Source organism: Gasterosteus aculeatus, chromosome 5, assembly GCF_964276395.1.
Source record: "Gasterosteus aculeatus chromosome 5, fGasAcu3.hap1.1, whole genome shotgun sequence".
In the NCBI taxonomy this organism is placed as follows: domain Eukaryota; kingdom Metazoa; phylum Chordata; class Actinopteri; order Perciformes; family Gasterosteidae; genus Gasterosteus; species Gasterosteus aculeatus.
The window spans coordinates 15,717,598-15,736,925 of record NC_135692.1 but is presented as its reverse complement, the minus strand read 5'-3'; the positions used below and the strand labels follow the sequence as shown (position 1 = coordinate 15,736,925).

The following is a 19,328-nucleotide window of genomic DNA, read 5'->3' as shown; positions in this document are numbered from 1 at the left end:
ATAAAGTCGAGTCGAGGGTCGTGTGTCAGATACCTTGAACTGTATTGACCTACTAATGTACATCTTTGGAAAATACAAAGATGTTCAGTAAATTAATATACAGTCTGTCATCTATCTTTAGAGAACAAACACACAACAACATGTATATAAATGAAACATTTTATTTTGTACTCAGGAGGATCCCACCGATTGCAGAGTTTTCATTTTTCACATTTGGATAAAACAAAAATCTTTAATGTTCTTTAAAAATCTTCAAAAAGTTCTGTTTTTCGCCTCCGTTGCTCGGAACTATTAACTATTCTCAGGTTGCGTCAGTACGTTCACGCGTCAGCAGGGCGCTCTGTTGCACTCTTGTCGGAGCACTTCTATGTTTCAACTTTTGGTTAAATCTCGCTCTTTTTATCCCCCCGATGATTTAATCACCAAGATGAAATTGTGTTTCTCTCATGAACAACGTGAACGTCTTTAAAAGCGCAAACCAATTCAGAACTACTGTTAAAAGAAAGACAAAGATTTGTTGTGTGTGTGTGTGTGTGGGGCGGCGCAGCTCCCCCAGGTGTGTCCTTGGAAACATTGCGTGTCTGGGGAAAGCAGTTGTCTTGGCTGCAGCCTCACAATCAGTCAGCCAGAGAGGCAGAGAGGACTCGCTCGCTTCGACCTCAGGTAAGATCCGTTTAAAGTGTTTAAAACGTGAGTCTGCCGACATGTTTTTAAGACTGAAAACATGTGAAAAACCGCAGAACTATTATATATAACTAACCCTCAGTTTATAACAACCGGCACAAAATACAGATGGATGTCAAAGTGTCTTGTTATTGCCCTGCAGACGGACCGGTGTTGGGACACACATGGGGGGCCTTGCAGCTCTCGGCCTGCTGCTGGCGTTCCCTCTGAGCTGCTCCCAGAGCACCCTGCAGTCTGAGCAGATCATCGCCCATCGGGCCCCGGCAGCCCTTCCTCCTCCTCCTCCTCCTCCTCCTCCTCCCCCGCCGCACATCCACGACCTGCTCAGAAAAGAGGAAACCGCTCATTTGAACACAAGGCGAACCTGTGAGTGCAGCTCCAATAAACAAGTTCTTCCGTCCTGCAAGATGGCCGACGTCAGAGAGGCAGCAGAGCTGCTCGACATGAAGCGAGTTTGAAAGGTTTGACGGGCGGTGCTTGTGCCTCCACAGACGCCCGTGTAGACAAAGACAACGGCAGGGCGGGTCTGTTCATCGCCGCCGCCATGGGAACCTTCGCTCTGATGGCCGCAGTCTACTGTATCTACGACAAGTTCTACACCAAACAGCAGTACCTGCACACGCAGCTCAACGACGACTCAGGTAGGCCCAAGGACCTTTGTCAAATTCTTCTTCTTCTTTCGGTTCAACAGGAAACCGCGTCCCCTTGGTACCAATTTGCGTCGTCCCCCGGGGACTGTCAGTAAAATCTTAAGATATCTAATCGGCCTTCACTACAAAGCAGATGGACGCAGAAAACAAAAAGGAATCGGACAGTGAGACCTGTCAGTGATGAAGCTGAAGACCGTCTCCTCATCATCAGACACAGAGGGGAGACTTCCAGAGGAGACTGGAGCGCTCAGCATCTGTCTGCTCACTCGTCTCTCGGGTATCATTCATTGTAAAGCATCACTGGCAGGCTGGTTTATTAACAACATCAGCAGGCTGCATTGCCTGTTTGCCGTGATTGTAGAAATACAACAGCGAATGTCGGGGGAAAATATCTACAGATTTTAAGAGTTGTCCCTCATATATTTGGCTGCAGATTTAACCATGGACCCCATGGACCCTCCGCCCGTGTTTTTCTACGCATCTCCCGGCTCCAGTGCGGTAGATGTGCAGAGACGTGGTTACGGCTCGCTGTCCGACACCCCGTCCATCATCTCTGTGCCCCCCAGCCTGTCCCCCCCTCCCTCTGCCATGCCCTTCCCTCCCTTCTTCCTCTCCTCTCACTCCCTGAGGACCATATCGGCCAGAGACCTGGAGAAGAGCTGTATCTGACCTTCTGATTGGATGTTGTTTAATATGCACTTGGTTTTACCATATTCATTGACAGCTTTCGTTTTTGCAGGCAAATTACTTTGCTCACTAGAAATTAAGGGACTTTTCCAGATACTTGCTGCTGATGGCAGAAGAAGCTCCACCTGCACCTCCCGCCCCAAACATTTGTCTTTGCATCTCCACGTAACACCTCCGTCCACATTTGCATAGCAACATTAAACCCCACTCACATTTATTTCATAGACACCAACATTTCAGTGGTCGTTGAGTATATAAAAAAATAAAATGTTGCTGTTATTAAAGAAATGTTGTCTCGCTCATTGCAGTCCCTAGTTAAAACCGGATATAATTTTAATTATTAATGTCGTAAATGATTGCTATGTGCAGTTTAAGTGTAATAAGCCTTCAGTTAGCCGCCATCGAGAACACAGATGAGCCGTTTTATTGTATTCACACCTGGGAAATGAAGTTATAACCATTGGCCCGTTGCTGTTTACGTTCAAGGACTTTTATTCCAGACTTGGCTAATACAGGATTAAGATGTTGGAATTTTAAGAGTTTAAAACAAATAAAATTATTATGCGTTCAGTAACACTTTCGTCATATTGACAGACGACACATTGCAGTTGAATAAGAAGGCGAAATACATACTTATGGCTGCAATGCTTTATTTTCCGATTCATTAATATAATGTAAATATTAAACTGACCTTTTGGTCCGTTTCGGACACTTAAATACAAAGATATCTCCATATCAGTTGGCCTAGAATAAACTCAAGGGGCTCACACTTGCTTCACAAGCAGAGAAAGCAGCTCTCTGCAATTCATACTTTATTCAGTTTAATGTTGGTATGACGCACGAGAGGAGCCGCGAAAATCCGGAACCTGTCGCTTTTAAAATCCCGTTTCTCTTGTTTTAAAAATAAAATCGCAGGTCATTTCAAATCAAATGATCGCAAACGCAGGCCAGGAAACCCGGCAGCGTCCCGGGAGCAGCCGGCCCCTCCCGCGCGGGAGTACCTGATCGGACGCTGTTTGCTCCAACTGTCTCCACTCCAAGTGCCAAGAATAGACTCCGCTTGAAAAAAAGGAAAAGAGGGGAAAAGAAAAAGCCCGTGCTTATAACGCCCGGCTGGCCGTGAGGGAGGAAGTGACATGTTCCCTTCCACTCACTACACACACTTGGAGAGATTAGCGCGCTGGCGGTAATCTGGTTTCAGGACCACGGACAGAGACTCCGTTTGCCAACGGATCCGCGCCAAAGTTCCCTACGAGGCGCGCTGCGGACCCCCCGCGGAGACCTCCGGGGGCCGGGAAGTTCGTTTGGACCTGAAGAACTCGGCCGAAGGACGGACAGAACAATGTTTGCTCGGCTGAATTGACACAAAGGCGGTTGAAGCAGATTAAACCTCCGGCAACAGATCCCGGTACACGGGGAGCGGCGGGTTAAGCGGGCCAGTAAAATCAAGTTGCTTTTTAATTTTTTTTTTTGTGTGTGTGCATGTGTGAGTGATAAGGACGGGGCGGAGGGAGTAAAGGAAAAGGCCGTGCGCTCAATCGGGGGCGTGCAAATCGCGCACGTTGGTCGGATCCTGGAGTCGTGAGGATGGAGATCCGGCCGGACAGGTTTAAACTCGTGGCAGCCAAGACTCTGGGGAAGATATACGGGTACGTACAATCCGTCTGGGGCTGATTACCACAGGCGTGATTGGCCTTTTATTGTCTCGTGCCATTGATACTGGCTCTGTGCGACATTAAAACATGACTGTATTATGGGGAATTGATTTTAAGAAGAAGCAAGCGGCTCCTCTGAAGATCAAGGTGTCCAGAGGGATGGATTAGTGGGTTCGGATGACCTGGGACAACATCTGTCCCTCCATAAGACACATAAGACACTGGCATAACGTGCCACGATTTAAGCATATGTGGAAGATAAGATACGAATATTGCTTATTAATACATAATGGGTTTTTTTTCCAGAGAAACAATCCAAGATAATTAAGTTCCATTTGAGTCTGAAAACTGTCGTGTCGGTGTAAAACGAGGCGTCGGGTCGATGGCTGAATACATTTCGGCTCTCACGTTGTTCACCGATGGACGCGTTGTCCCGGTGGTATGTGGAGGTTTATCTGGTGTGTCTCAGTTGTCCACCTCACACGGAGATAAGTTGTGGCTTTGTGTTTAATGTCAAACAGGACGTGCGGCCCGTTTTGCGGTGTCACCTGCAATTATGGAACAGTGCGCGTAAAAGGACCTTCGTTGACCCTCAACTCGAGGGAAGGGTTCAAAAGCCGAGCAACGCGACTTGTGATAAAGGACCGAGGTGGGAACGTGGCGGCGGATCTTATTGTACTTGTAGACTCTCAGATCAAGCTCAAGTTTATGAAAACGTCTGCAGCCAAAAGAAGAAATAGAAACAATGGAAGGTGAGGGTCCTCGGGAGGAGTCTGGCCAGTGATTGATGTCTGAACGTGAGAAGGTATTGATGAACTCCCCTTTCTTCCTCTCGGGATTTGGTGTAGCATCTAAACACTTAAATCCTCTCCGAAAATAGCCTCGCTCGTCCAAGCTGTCGGCCCACGTAAATCCCTGCAGGCCACACACCTTGGACACCTCTCTCTCTCTCTCTCTCTCTCTCTCTCTCTCTCTCTCTCTCTCTCTCTCTGACGGGCAGGATTAGGCCGCTCGACCCTCGACAGAGATCCTGTACAGCGGCCTGTGCGCCGGCGTTTCCGCGGTACCGGGATGGCGTGCGTAACGGTCACGGGTCTGTCCGCCGGTTCTTTGCACGCTAACGGGCGCTGAGGGACAGACGATGCCTGGTTGACTCTTTTGTGCACAGAAATGTAAAAACACGACCAGCCTTGTTCTGTTCAACCAAAGTGATATTTATCTAAATCACCATCAGTGCAAAACCTTAATAATATTCAATTTACTATAAAGCCAAGACAAGGAAAATCGAATTTCAAAACATTTGAGAAACTCAACCAAAGAAGTAGTCGAAGTAGTTGCACATTGTAGATAATTCATTCTGATTTGGCCTCAGTGTAACTGCAGTGGTTTAAAAAAAAAAAAAAAACCCTTTCACACAATCAGCAGTTATTTGACACTCTTTTATCCGATCAATGATTCCAAGCCGCTGAACCAAGCTGCTGACCTGCCCTGACGTTTGTCCTTGACGTATGAATTAAGAGATTAACCACAACCAGTGACACTCACTGAGCACAATAGGTGGTGTGAATTCAGCTTTGAGTTGCACGTCCAGAACAGACCACTTTTTCTTCTTGAGTCAAACTGGTTCGAGGAAGCGGGCCCGACGGGTTTCTCGTGGAGGAGCGGAGGAGTGGACGTTGGGAAGATTGTGAGGATTACAAAGGCTTTCTTTAACTCCGGGTCGGCCATGAAAAGTCGCTGCAGCAGATATCTCCTGCGTGCAGTAGCAGCGAAAGCTCCATGTGGACATCCTCTGGATACTGGGAGAGAAATTGGTGTCAAAAATGAAGGAAATGTTGTGAATTGTGTGAGGCGATGAGTGAGTCGGGGGAGTTGCCGATAAAAGGGAGGGTAACAGATGAAGCCGACACAGGAAGGATGAAGACAGAAGCCCGCCCGGACAAAAATAGTCCGAGAGAGTCATGGTTATTAATAATTCAAGAGTGAGAATCATAAATACTTGATCAGTGTTGAAGACAGAGCCCCTGCTTACAGTAACAAATAAATCATTTTGTCTTACAATTATCTAGCTTATATTTTCCCAGAGAGATTACTGATTTTAGGGGACCGCTCTGATAAGGTTTTTAAGTCTGTTTCTCCCTCAATATTCTGCTGTCCAGATTTTTAAGCCTCCACAGGAAGCACATCTCCTGACGCTGGAGAGCTTCGCTGAAGATCACCTGGTGCTTCTCTTTCCCCGGTGTTTCAGAGCGCTTGTTGTCCTCGTCCCCGCTGACTTGACGGAGCCGTGACATTCTGGTTCGGGGGTTTGTTAGCAGAGAAAACATCCTGCACACCGCTGAGAGAATAAACCCCTATTCCGAATCAGTCGCAAAGGCCTGTATGCAACCAGGACGCACAAAATGAGTGAGGTCGTGTATGTGGTCTTGTTGCTGCATCTAACCCTACTTTTAAATCTATGCGCCATGTTTAAGCGAAGAGCTCCAGTCACAACTCTGGCTGTTTGACAAGTTTGACCCGTCGTTTAACACCTTTTGCACAGAAAGCATTGATTCACTTCAATGTGTTTCAACCCGAGTACTCGCACCACCCACCGTGGGATTAGGCTGCTGTTATTAGTGGTTCTACCTAGTGGCTCAACTGAGTCATAATACACATCAGTGGGGTTAAGTTTCTAGCCCATGCTGGTTTCATTTCCTGTCCTGTACAACCAGCTGTAAGACAGAGTAGTCTATAGAATACGTCCCATCCCCCAATGCGGCCTTCATTCACGCTCTGCACCGCTGGGTGTTGTATTTTGACTAAAAGCTGCAGGGCTGAGTGGACTGATATGTACTCTCGTGTACGTGTCTCTGTACGGTGGCTGTAAATTACAATCAGGCCACAGGGACGTTTGCTATTTTAGTTTTACGCGAGTGTGTCCAATGAAAAATGTGTTTAATAACGAAAGCTGATCTCTGAAAGGATCTCTGCTCCCTCGTCTGGACCACGCAGTGCTGCAGTCTGCCGGAGAACTCAGCACTGCACATGTTTAATAGATGACCCGCTGCCTTTAGATTCATATTTGATGCCCGTTCGACTGCGAGGTTCGCAGAGGTCACGGCTCCTCAGGGTTCTCTGGGCGAGCGCATGAACGCAGCTTGTAGACGGCGGGCCAACCGTATTGCACACAGTCTGGGATGATAGCTGGTTTATTAACACCGTGGGAAGACGGGATAAGTCAACGTCAGCTCCAGTGGTGGCAGGCTGACAAGTAGCCGCGCCGAATGTCTCTTCGTTAACAGCCAAAATGACAGCGAGTTGTTTTTGTTACGAGTGTTTTTGTTACGTGTTGCGGGATTGAGGCTGTATCAAAGCGTAACTGCCTCGACTCGATCCCTTTCTTGCAGAGCTCTTGAGAAGAAGCAAGAAAATGGCGAGACCATCGAGCTGTCGGCGGAGGGCCGGCCGGAGCTGGTGGAGGAGAAGGAGCTCCCCGTGGTGGACTGCACGTGCTTCGGCCTGCCCCGGCGCTACATCATCGCCATCCTCTCGGGCTTCGGCTTCTGCATCTCCTTCGGCATCCGATGTAATTTGGGCGTGGCCATCGTCAGCATGGTCAACAGCCACACCGTCTTCAGGGACAACAAGGAGGTCATAGTGGTGAGTGGCGTCCGCGACCCCGAGGGCCGGGGTGTGACATCTGCTCACAGTGAACATTTAGAGCCGGAGGAAACCCCCCTTTTGGTCTTATTTCTGTCTTCTACTTGCAAATGATTTTGCGCCGTTGTTGAGAGAGGTTTTTTCTAACAGTTACACACGGTTCTGGTAAATAACTCAATTCAGCACATGTTCCCTGTGTGTCCCAACAGAAAGCTCAGTTCGACTGGGATCCAGAGACAGTGGGAATGATCCACGGCTCCTTCTTCTGGGGATACATAATAACCCAAATCCCAGGAGGGTTCATCTGTCAAAAGTTTGCAGCAAACAGGTCCGTTAATTCACTATTTGTTCTACACACTTGGTGTTTGTGCATTCTGGCATCCACACTGAGTGTTTCTCTGCGTCTCTCTTCTCTCCTCTTGCAGGGTGTTTGGCTTTGCGATAGTGGCCACGTCGTTCCTAAACATGCTCATCCCTGCTGCGGCACGCACGCACTTCGGCTGTGTTATCCTTGTCAGAATATGCCAAGGGCTTGTGGAGGTGCTTCCCCCTGCAGCCGGCTCATAGACACACGCAGAATTGGTAACGAGAAATACTTCCATTTTTGCTAACACATTCTCATGGTGCATTTTCTCACCTAACCCCCCCCCCAGGGTGTTTCCTATCCAGCCTGTCACGGCATTTGGGCCAAATGGGCGCCACCTCTTGAAAGAAGTCGCCTGGCCACAACCGCCTTCTGCGGTGAGTCCGTTACCACTGCGCAAGAGATCGCTGTCACATTGAGATACCTGCATTCCTACTCAAGTTGAATAAGGTCTCAATTACAGCTGAAACAGTTGGTCTATTATTACTTTAACTTATTTAAAGAAAATGAAAGCCACTATTTCGATAACTTATTGACAGTTTCAAGTGAAAGGCAACGGCAGCCCTAAATACTCTATTTGGTGTAGGTTCTTATGCTGGGGCTGTGATCGCCATGCCATTAGCTGGGATCCTGGTCCAGTACTCAGGGTGGTCATCTGTCTTCTACGTCTACGGTGAGAGACACAACACAGAGGTCACACACGGGGCGGCTGGTTTTAGTTCCACTATTAGACATTAGTGTGTTGTGAGGTCACCGGAGTAAACACGTCTCCTTGTTCCTCATGACCTTTCTCCCCCGTTTCCATACTTGCATTGCTCTTTCATCCCTGCCTGTCCCCCCCCCCCCCCTCCAGGAAGCTTTGGGATCATGTGGTATTGCTTCTGGTTCCTGGTGTCTTATGAAAGTCCAGCAGCCCATCCCACCATCACCGAGGAGGAGAGAACTTACATCGAGGAGAGCATCGGAGTGACGGCCCAACACGCAGTCACGGTACATCGAGTAGACTTGTATGACGTGATTAAAAAATGTTTGAGAAACAAGTCGGACACTTGATTGATATGGGCGCATTATATTTGTGCCGCGACACAGAAATTCAACACGCCGTGGAGGTGCTTCTTCACCTCCATGCCGGTGTATGCCATCATCGTGGCCAATTTCTGCAGAAGTTGGACTTTCTACCTGCTCCTCATCAGCCAGCCCGCGTACTTCGAAGAGGTGTTTGGCTTCGAGATCAGCAAGGTGAACAGACCCCGGCTTGTGGTTTGCGCGCTGCGTTCCGTGGAGGGATGCATGCGCAGCAGCATCAAACCACTAAAGAGTCGGTTACGTAAAACTACGGTCTTCTTTGCGTCGTCTCTCTCCAGGTGGGCATAGTCTCCGCGCTCCCCCACCTCGTCATGACCATCATCGTGCCCATCGGGGGCCAGCTCGCCGACTATCTGCGCACCAACCAGATCATGACCACCACTAACGTCAGGAAGCTTATGAACTGTGGAGGTAAGGGAGCAGAAAGGCAGATCCCTGGGTGGAGCACACGCAGGACACGCGGCTGCTCATAGCAGCTGAGATTAAAACGGTTGTCCTTAACTAACAGACAACGCAACACTATTCTGCAGTTAACTACAGAGTTCAGTCAGCTGTGATGGGAAGAGAGTTGCTGCAGAAGGGAAACGATGACTCACCGTAAAGCAGAAGCTCGGCCTCTGACGGCTATTTTTGAACTGCAAAGGAATCGATAGCAAAGTGAAATGGAGAAGTATGCGCGGTACGTGCCGCTTTGGGCGAAGCTGTCGGTACATGAAAGGCCCAAAGTCACTGCTAAGTCAACAGGAGACCGGAGAAGAGAAAGGCATGAAGAAAACAGACTTAACTTGACGTCAATTAGCATTCTGCTAATGTTGCTAAAAGAATCCCAAAGCGACAATAGAGGGATTCATTTATCCAACCTCACTTCAAAACGCCAGAGCTGCTGTTTTGTGACGTTAGTTAAAGTGTTCTACGTTTGCCAGGGTTCGGGATGGAGGCGACCCTGCTGCTGGTCGTGGGCTTCTCTCACACCAAAGTTGTTGCAATCACGTTCCTGGTGCTGGCCGTGGGTTTCTCTGGCTTCGCCATCTCAGGTGAAACGCGTTCTTGCCGTTCAGCAGTAAGAGTTGGATAATGCATCTACACCTACGCTTTTTAACCTCACATTAAAGTACAATTTGTAGAGGTTGTGGCTGTATAACTCTTTATTTACCCCGTAAGGCTTCAATGTCAACCACCTGGACATTGCACCGCGGTACGCCAGCATCCTCATGGGCATCTCCAACGGCGTGGGCACTTTGTCCGGAATGGTTTGCCCGCTGATCGTTGGGGCCATGACAAAGCATAAGGTGAAGGCCTGTGTTGTAAAAAAAACACGACTATTCAGTTGTCTGTTGGGAGTGTTTTTGTCATTGTCATAGATTATGGCACAAACAAGTGTGTTGCATTTCTTTATTGTGGATAAATGTGCACCTCCAGCTTTGGGCATAAACATGTTGATAAATCAGCAGCTGTTCTTTCCTTTCCTTTCCAAAGAATTTGATCACTTTGTCCAATAGTCATACGGGGAGAAATGTATGACTGAAAAGGGGCCGATATAAATTTTAATTCGCACCAGATGTCGCAGCCTCAGGTCGAAGATGAACGTAAAGCTGTTTAAGCAACAAATTTCATTGACAGGAATGAAAAGTATTGTCAGTTTTTGGTGTTTATTTCATGCTCACAGTGTCTTTTCCTCCTCTCGACCTACTTGGACAGACGCGGCAGGAGTGGCAAGGAGTGTTTCTCATCGCCTCGATGGTCCATTACGGAGGTGTTATATTCTATGGTGTGTTCTACTTCCAGAATCAGAGCATTACAGCCTTCCAGTATGAATGAATTGCTCCTCATGCTGGTCGTCACAAGCCTGCCATGCTGTGCAGCGGCTCTGTGTCTCACGGCCCGGATCGTGTCTCTCTGGTGCCGCAGGACTCTTTGCATCCGGAGAGAAGCAAGCCTGGGCCGAGCCGGAGGAGCAGAGCGACGAGAAATGCGGCATCCTGGATGAGGACGAGCTCGCAAACGAGACGGAGGAGCTGTACCGCACGAGCGGCGGGGGAGGCTACGGCGCCATGAACCAGGGAGCGGACCCCAACGGAGCCGGAGGCGCGGGGGGAGGAGGAGGAGGAGGAGGAGGCTGGGTCTCCGACTGGGACAAAACCGAGGAGTACGTCCAGCCGGGAACCAATAATTACCTTCACGAAGGAGGAGGGGGGGGCCGAGAGTTAACATAAAAGCTGCTGCACACCACAGAGGCAGAGCTCCACTTTGAATGTGCGGATGAACCATTTCTTCTGCAAGCCTGACAATATCATGAACTGGATCCAAAGAGACTCCACAGCGGAGGTGAAGACATTAGTACATGTAAAGCGTGTGTTTGCGTCGTGTGACAGACGGGCCTGAGTGTGAGTGCATTAGGACTCATCACCCTCCCTGCAGTCTTTCTCGGGGGGGAGGGGGGGCGGTCGTGTTTTAGGCCTGCTGTGGCTTTCTTTGGTGTTCATTCACTGTAATAATAGTAGACGTTTCTATATTATCTGACGGTATTTCATTCGGATGCCTCTCACTTTAATCACCACGGATCACTCGGCGCACTAAAAAAAGATAAAATCTGGTTTTCACACAATGTCATAAAGGTCATTTATGAGCCTCGTCTTTAATGTGCACACTTTTAAGGAAACGCATGCTTCTCGTGCCAATACAAGGAAATGTTTTGCTCTGTAGTATTGGTTCACACATTTGCAAAGAAAATAATGGCAACACCTACAAATGTTCCTGCACACAGCTTCGTGTGAAGTCTAAATAGCCCATGCTGATATTTTTAGATGCAGCACTTTGATTTCCTTGTGCAAAAATGTTTTATGTACCAGGCCTCGAACCTGTCTGCCTGCTGACAAACTGGGGAATAAAAAAAGCCTCATGTAACCCTGGGAGAGATGTTACTATCCAGAGTAGCTGCAGACACTTTCATCTGTTTTCCTCCCAACTGTCCGACGTCAGAGCTCCTTTCAACATGAACTACTAGCAATACGTGCGTCGTCGATTTTACTTTCTGTTACTGTTGTGTAGGAGTGTAAAAAACCAGCCTCCCACCACACATTTCCTTCACAAGGAACACCGAGCCGAGGCCGTTGTATGGTGCAAGTTGTGTAGCTTATGTCGAAATAAAACAAATATCCGTGGTGAAGATGTCAGACAGTCAGTCACGTTTAATGGTGGACTTTTCTTTTTTATGGCAGCGAGCCGACGGTACGTTAAAAGAAGAGGAACCTGGCTGATAATGGACAACAATACAACATAATTCACTGTACATGAGCATTATGATTTACTTGTTTTAGTAGATGTCGTAACGTTTCTAGGCAGCCCAAAAATGAAGGTTAAGGACTTAAAAAGATCCCTGTGTTAGATCACAGAAACGCTTGCATAGTTCACGGGCAAATTAAATAGCCTCATAAATGTTAAGGTTTTTACTGTCATTTTTCATTTATTTTATTGTTAAATGTTTTGTTCTGGATTGTTAACTAAAAATGTATATGTAAAAATGTACATGTACATGTATTGTATAATAAAAACTAGAGGGGAAAATTCCTGCACAATAATTATACATTGTAGTTATTATTTGCTTTATCATCACTCCTGTTTTTTATATTTCGATGCTATGAGAAGGTGTAAAAGTCTTTCAAGAAAGGAAGAAGAGCTTTTTAATTAACGTTTCACATTTTGCATGTTAGCACCTGATATGAGACAACTTCCTTCTGCCTCACGCAGGATTCAGGCGTGAATAATGCAGCTTGTGGAACCTCTGCGGTTTCATGTTACACGTAATGCTTTTCTCTTCCCTAGACGGTGTATTGATCAATGCGCTCGAGTATAACGGCACAGAAAAGAAGAGGAAAAATAGATTTTGGCTGAAAGGTCACTCATACGGACCTGCTCTGGTCTCAATCGGATCATCCTGCATCCATCTGCCCGCTTTAGCAGGCTTTAATATTGGGTTACCTCATTAATCCAGACTCAACTGCTGACTGGGTGAAAGACCCCCGAGCATCGCCCGCCCAGCGTTTCCAATTGGCCAACTGGCCGCCGGCTCGGGGGGAGGGGGGTTAACAAATGGTGGACCTGGACGTGGACCTGGAGATGCCGGCGGTCTGTGTGGAGACCAGCCGGAACCCTTAAAAGCAGACGACTCACAAATCCTGCCGGCTGTCAAAGAGTTTGGAGGTTGGACGTCCTCGCCCTAAGTGAACGAGCGGGTGGAACAGCGGGCGGCTCGCTGTGCGGCGGCTACATCCTGATTGGGGGGTGATTGCGAAATGTTTATCCCAGTGTGGCGATTAGGGGGCCGAGGACACACGGAGCCAGAGAGCCGCGGCTTCCCTTTGTGCTCCGTGTTGAAAATACTCAAGTACATTTCACACGTCTCATCTTTCTAACTGAAGTTTCTGGATGTAAGGCTTCAAAACAGGAAAGACATATTTAATGTCCTAAAAACCTAAAGAAAGCTTAGCAATAGAGTGTTCAAATGGGCCGTGTTCCTGTAAAATAACTGATAACTGAATTTCACTTCCCTAAAGGCGAGTTATTGCTGCTGGCTCATGTTTCTGAACTGGCTGCACTTTGTCCTTTGTCTTAACATTTAGAGTATGCTTAATACATATGAATGATTTGTCGTTAATTGGATGGAATCAAATACATTTATGTCAGCAGATAAAAGGAATGACGCTCCCTCTCACGAGACTTTTAATCCGCATTTTAATCTGATATCTGCTCGACAATTACGATGATATACAGACATTATGCTAGAATGCAAAAGCACAGCACATGCAATATTATGCCATTTGTTATTTGCAATGTCACAGAAATCATCGGTAAAGAAAATACCCTTTCAGAAACAAAAGTCAACTCCTCCTTGGCTGTACAATGAAATTATATATTAAGAAAAATCTTACGACCGTTGTGGGATTACAAATATGACGATGAAGAAAGTGGTCGACAGGATCAGACCTAACAAAATATTTGGTATTTTCTGAACATAAATCATAATTCTCTCTTTACTTCTAATGGCTATTTACATTTTACAGAATACTCCACATAATCAACATGATAAATACAGTGAGAAAAAATAAAACGCAAACTGCTTCCTGCTGTGCTATGCAACATACATTCATATAGAGGATATCATTTTGTTATTTGGCTTCTCTTTTTCTTAACTCCCAGTAAAACTAATTTCACAATTGTGGGTCATGTTTCTGTTGTTTCCCTTATATCTTCACAAAGTCAACGTCTGATGAAAGAATTGGATGTTAAAGATTGGACAAAGGTATTCCTGGACTCTTCTGGTTTGTGGAAAAAATTGACTTTTTCTAACAATAAAAAGCTACTGAGACCCATCGGTCCTTCATGTGTGTCTATGTGTCTATGTCTTTTGTTCCTCTGCTGTCTCCCCAATCTCCTATTCTCAATCCTTGTCCTTCCCCACGGCCGCCTACGCTCACTCCCCCCCCGCTGCCCCCTCCATCCCCAGGGTGTGGTAGATCCCCTCGCCAACGTCTTGTTTCTTCAGAGCCTCGTACTCGCCTCCTCTCGCCAGGGCGCCCGACGCTTTTGCCTGCAGGGTGTCGTAGTCGGCAACGTCTTGTTTCTTCAGAGCCTCGTACTCGCCTCCTCTCGCCAGGGCGCCCGACGCTTTTGCCTGCAGGGTGTCGTAGTCGGCAACGTCTTGTTTCTTCAGAGCCTCGTACTCGCCTCCTCTCGCCAGGGCGCCCGACGCTTTTGCCTGCAGGGTGTCGTAGTCGGCAACGTCTTCTTTCTTCAGAGCCTCGTACTCGCCTCCTCTCGCCGGGGCGCCCGACGCTCCTGGCTGCAGGAGGTCGTACTCGGACTCCTTTTGGGGACCTTTCTGCAGCTCATCGTATCCGCCGTCAGCGGTGTCGCGAGATCTCATTGGCACGTCCTGGTAAAGTGGTTCTAAAAGTAAAAGGGAAGTGCTATTTAATGCTATCAGTTTATTAAAAAAAGTGGAGAATACGTAATTGTTACTTACCAGTGGTATTTCTCTTCTTATAAAATATGTAAACAACAACCACACCCGCACCCACGAATAGAAGAACCACCAACCCGATCACAATTACAACTATTACAACTGTAATTGGAATGCCTTTGGGTTGATCTGAAACAGAGATGAAACATACGTGAGTGGAAATGCTTGTGACTGAGATCTTTTAATGGTAAATATGAGTCAAATTTTCCGCATTTGTCATTAATTTGATATTGATAAGTATCTTGCAGGAACTCACGAAGGTGGTCGTTGCTGAGCAAGGACCTCCCCTCGGTCCAAACGAATCGACATGCGTAGGTGCCTCTCTCTTCTGGCGTCATGACCCGTTGCTTGGAACCAATAAGCAGCCGTGCCTGGCCATTATCTGTCTTGTACCAGCGATAGGTGCTATCGGCGGGACAACGCCGACAAGAACACGACATGCTAGAGTCCCCAAAGACGTCCAGCACCGCCCTCATGGGAGACACTGAAAAGGGACAAAGGAGGGGACAGACTTCAGGAGTCGCCTACTGGAGGAAGAAAAGGTGTGTAAAGCATACAGTGTTCCACAGAAGAGCAAAGCTGTGTGTTGGTTACGTTTACCTTGGACAAACACATCTTGGCCATCAGAGACCACTTGGTACGGGGGCCCAGCGGTGCGTTGCACGTGTGTGTAGGTGGCCTCACACTTATATCTTCCACCAGTAGATTCTGTCACATTATTGATCTGGTAGGTCGTCTGCTGGGTTTCCTGAATGATTGAATTGTCTTTGTAGAAAACAGCGCGGGTGACTCTATCGGTGCCCCAGGCGAGGCACTTCAGGGTCAGACTCACTCCAACCACAGCGGGCAGAGGGTACATCTCCAACGACACGTCCTTCTCTGAAAGTAAAACAAAACAAAAACAGACTTCTGAGGCCGGCACTGAGCTGAATAATATAACAGGGATTGTTCCTAGTGAAGGATGTCCCTCTATAGTGGAGCATTAAAATAACAGTCTGCCTACCTGAGGTTCTGACCCGGATTTGGTTGCTCCTGAGTTCTTGATTAGTACACCAGAAAACGCTCTCTGGCACTTCCAGTCTGTTGGGTTGAAAGGACACACTCACTGCCTTCTCATCGCTCCGCCTGAGTCGAACAGTCTTTGTCTGCTCTCCCGTGTTGACCCAGCACTTCCATCCCTTTACACCATCGTCATAGTCCAGCTGCAGGACGACTGAGCCTCCGCTCCGCACCACAGGCTGGCCGGTCCGGATGATGAGCGCGGCACTGGGAGCGTGATCTGAACGGTTAAAAGATGAATAATACAATTATATTTCCCTTTTACATCACTGGGAGTTGGATGCAATACGTGTGTTATACGTGGTGAATTTACCCAGGACGTTGATGTGATAGTCGTCACTCTTTGACCCGTTGCCATGCTGGCATTGATACCTGCCTGAGTGCTCGGGTGCAGCAGCTTCAATCTTCAGGCTGGGGTTCCTCTGCGCTTGTACCGTGTCGTTCACGTACCATGTCACTTCACTGTCAGTGGAGCTACATCTCAGAAGAATTAGGTCCCCTAAAAAGATCTTCTCTAGTGGAGGTGACATTTGAACTGAGGAGGCAGGAGACCAAAGAAAAGACATTGAGATGGTTTGTGTCACTACGGGGAACCACACAGAGTTGTTATGGACACACAAGACGCTGGTTACCTTGTGGCTTTTGCTGACATCTTGCAAGTAGCACAAACTCTATAACGAAACAGAAAGACAGGATTTCAGTCAAAATGATCCACTTTTTATAAAATTCGAATTATTTTTTCAGTAAATATATTTTATTTTCTGAGTTCATTTTTTATTGGAAATTAGTCAAAAACGATCACATTTTAGAACCATTTCTGTCTTTCCAAACTCTCCGGTTAAAAAACGTCACAACAAGACAAAGTTTGAACTCGACTAGTTTCCAGAATTCCACAGAAGCCGCCTGTGGATGCAGACAATTTGAACAGTTTGCATTAAAAATCAATGAAGCCCGGCGGATCAGGGAGACGCTGGCTGGAGCAACGCGATGATCGGCCAATCTGAGTTTGAGGGGAATCACTTTTATATTTATATTAGTCACAATACTTCCAATTCCAAAGGAACTAATAATAAGAGAAAAAACTAAGTTAGTGCTGAGCAGACAAAGTTCAAAAAGAGGAATTCGGAACACACTGATCCCCACCGCCCTTTGGATTCTTTTGTCATTTAGTTTTGGAAATTTGAAAAATGTATTAATTCCTTGATCACCAAGATCCAGATAAATATATATATTTATATGTATATAAATAATATTTTTAACCCCAGCAATCCCGGTGTAGTTTCACTGGCTCTTACCTGCCAGGAGCAGCAGGCGCTGTATTGTCCTCATGTCTCTGTCGTAGAGACGCAGAGGAGCAGTGATGAGCTGTGGAGTGAGACCGGACACTTAAACGTCTGTTTTGAGTCACGTTGAGGAAGTGGCTGTCGGGGCTGAGCCGAGCCCACCAAGAAACGCTACAAAGGTTATTAAGTATACTTCCCCTCTGCAACCATATTCCCCTAAAAGGCTTTCCAAGTAGCATACCAAACCTCGCCTTAAATGAACTTAACTAGTACTTGTTAGTTGTGACGCAGAAAGAAAGAACCACTTGAAAAACTTTGCCTAAGAAAGTGCTGAGTGCAACATTAAGACGGCAGCTCCTTCTTAGGAAAGACTGAGTGAATTGAAAGTGAAGTTAGAATGAAAAGGAAGAATAAGTACTGGAAGTTCATGACTTCTTTGCATCTTTGCAGATTGCACATAATATTCTCTTTAAACAAAAAGAAATGGCAAAGTGCAGAAAAGCTTTACAGGGCCAAATGTAAAGTTAGAGAACCACAGGTAAACTAAGACGGAAAACTATAAAGTCAAAGGACTAGTTCAACACGACATTTGCGTGCAGCATTTCATTGCGTGTATAACGTACTTGCAATGAAATAAGTTCCTGATTTAGAAGTGTCCGTTGCTCACTGGAGGTCAAGACACATTCAAACGTTTTGATTGGACAATAAATGGACCCTCATCCAATAATCGTGTGGTTCTATCCACAAAAAAAGTTAGACTTCTACGATGTACAAGGAGTCGACATTCAGCGAGAATGGCAAGATTAGTTTGGCTAAAGTCGGTTGTATTGTGCTTTAAGGAACCTAGATAGACCATCTGCTTGCCAGTTGGTCTCTATGTGAGACTTTTCTGAGAAATGACATGCGTTGGTCAACATTATATTTATGGACTTCTTTTCACAATTGTTTACTTTTTTTCAAAATATTTTTTGTCCTAATACTTTTTAGACTTTATTCAAAACATTTTTTTTAACTAACTAAAAATAGTTCCATGAAATCCTCCAACATAACAAATTAGGACATTTTTTTCAAAACATTTTTTGACTGAATATTTTACAAACTTTTTTGACACATCAAATTTAGACTTTCGACAAAATATATTTAGACATTTTGTTCAAAAACATTTCTAATAATTTCAGACTTTTCTTCAAAACATTTTTGACCTGAAATATTTCCACTTTTTCCATATTTTTCAACGTATTTTGTCTCTTTTTTCAAAATGTTTGTTGACCTAATGTTTTTCGGATAACTTAACAAGATACAGTTGTACTTTGTAACGGTTAACTGTACGGGAAGTTCATCTCATTACACTGTGGCTTTCAGTGAGATTTCCAAAAATAAACTCCTTCTTTCACACATTTTAGAAAAGCACAACACCGTTTTTTTAGAACATACATCTCATTAACGCTGATGTACTTTTACCCTGCATAAAAATAACATTGCATGCAAGCCAACTGACTTCTGCATCCAACAGATGTGTGTCAGCAAAATGCACGTCTCTGAGCTGAGCTGCCGAAATGGCAAAAACATTTACCGGCACGTACCATGTCAAACCCGAACGTGATGTTTCAGCTTCTTCTTCTGGTTCCACAGGGACTTTCCATACTTACTGTAGTCAGACACATCCATCTACACCAAGGTATTAAAATAAAGCATATTTAAAAAAAAGCTTAATTCTTTTTATAAAGCTAAACATTTGGTGTATTACTTTTTTCTAAATGTACTTATTATATTTCCATATGTCCTCTTTTTACGAGAGGAAGATGAACCCAGATCAGCCCACAGCGCGACCGTTGAAACCCGTTTTATGCAAATACATTCAGAGAACTAGAAAACGGCCATGGTTGACATATTTCTAAGAGAGCAACATTCTGAGAACTTTTTTTTTAATATACTGTTCTCTGGATCAGTGACTTGAAATGGCCACCAGAGTCCAGCACTGCATCGGTTTCTTTCTCTGGAAAACAGTTCACGAAAAAAAAGGCCTTGAAGCAGGTTCAACCCTTTTTGTTGCTCTATGTACCTTTTTTATTGTGCATGTACAATAAATTAATAATATATTTTAATGTTGATATAGATATTGTTTTACAGTGTGTATGCTCAATTTTAAAGCCAGACACATTTCAAGTCCAATGCAAAACCTTCTCTGTGCTGCAGAGC

The 19,328-nt window shown here is 46.0% G+C and overlaps 3 protein-coding genes across 3 annotated transcripts; 2 read left to right on the top strand and 1 right to left on the bottom strand.

The window, feature by feature from the left end:
• The first annotated feature begins 598 nt into the window (after positions 1-598).
• Positions 599-2,309, top strand: LOC120819449 (uncharacterized). The gene is made up of 4 exons (XM_040176883.2): positions 599-663; positions 827-1,050; positions 1,176-1,325; positions 1,768-2,309. The coding sequence occupies exons 2-4, from the start codon at positions 849-851 to the stop codon at positions 2,001-2,003; spliced, it is 588 nt and encodes a 195-aa protein (XP_040032817.2). The 5' UTR covers positions 599-663; positions 827-848; the 3' UTR covers positions 2,004-2,309.
• Positions 2,310-3,004: 695 nt separating this feature from the next.
• LOC120819446 (vesicular glutamate transporter 1) lies at positions 3,005-12,346 on the top strand. The gene is made up of 13 exons (XM_040176874.2): positions 3,005-3,670; positions 7,066-7,318; positions 7,528-7,646; positions 7,744-7,858; positions 7,972-8,059; positions 8,269-8,355; positions 8,536-8,672; positions 8,772-8,921; positions 9,047-9,179; positions 9,692-9,802; positions 9,930-10,057; positions 10,467-10,536; positions 10,677-12,346. Exons 1-13 carry the CDS (start codon positions 3,609-3,611, stop codon positions 10,979-10,981), a joined length of 1,758 nt encoding a protein of 585 aa, XP_040032808.1. The 5' UTR covers positions 3,005-3,608; the 3' UTR covers positions 10,982-12,346.
• Positions 12,347-13,481: 1,135 nt separating this feature from the next.
• Positions 13,482-18,915, bottom strand: LOC120819306 (uncharacterized). Its single transcript, XM_040176580.2, has 9 exons — positions 18,713-18,915; positions 17,142-17,211; positions 16,479-16,517; positions 16,160-16,381; positions 15,791-16,066; positions 15,388-15,666; positions 15,044-15,271; positions 14,791-14,916; positions 13,482-14,714 (listed from the first exon to the last, which is right to left on the bottom strand). The coding sequence occupies exons 1-9, from the start codon at positions 18,713-18,715 to the stop codon at positions 14,239-14,241; spliced, it is 1,719 nt and encodes a 572-aa protein (XP_040032514.2). The 5' UTR covers positions 18,716-18,915; the 3' UTR covers positions 13,482-14,238.
• Between the last annotated feature and the right edge of the window lie 413 nt (positions 18,916-19,328).

Coding starts and splice junctions, on each gene's coding strand:
- LOC120819449 (XM_040176883.2), top strand. CDS start 849: ATGGGGGGCCTTGCAGCTCTCGGCCTGCTGCTGGCGTTCCCTCTGAGC. Junction 1,051..1,175: donor TTTGAACACAAGGCGAACCT/GTGAGTGCAGCT, acceptor GTGCCTCCACAG/ACGCCCGTGTAGACAAAGAC. Junction 1,326..1,767: donor GCAGCTCAACGACGACTCAG/GTAGGCCCAAGG, acceptor ATTTGGCTGCAG/ATTTAACCATGGACCCCATG.
- LOC120819446 (XM_040176874.2), top strand. CDS start 3,609: ATGGAGATCCGGCCGGACAGGTTTAAACTCGTGGCAGCCAAGACTCTG. Junction 7,859..7,971: donor TATGCCAAGGGCTTGTGGAG/GTGCTTCCCCCT, acceptor CCCCCCCCCCAG/GGTGTTTCCTATCCAGCCTG. Junction 9,180..9,691: donor GAAGCTTATGAACTGTGGAG/GTAAGGGAGCAG, acceptor TACGTTTGCCAG/GGTTCGGGATGGAGGCGACC.
- LOC120819306 (XM_040176580.2), bottom strand. Junction 16,067..16,159: donor CTATCACATCAACGTCCTGG/GTAAATTCACCA, acceptor TTAACCGTTCAG/ATCACGCTCCCAGTGCCGCG. Junction 14,917..15,043: donor GCTCAGCAACGACCACCTTC/GTGAGTTCCTGC, acceptor TCTCTGTTTCAG/ATCAACCCAAAGGCATTCCA.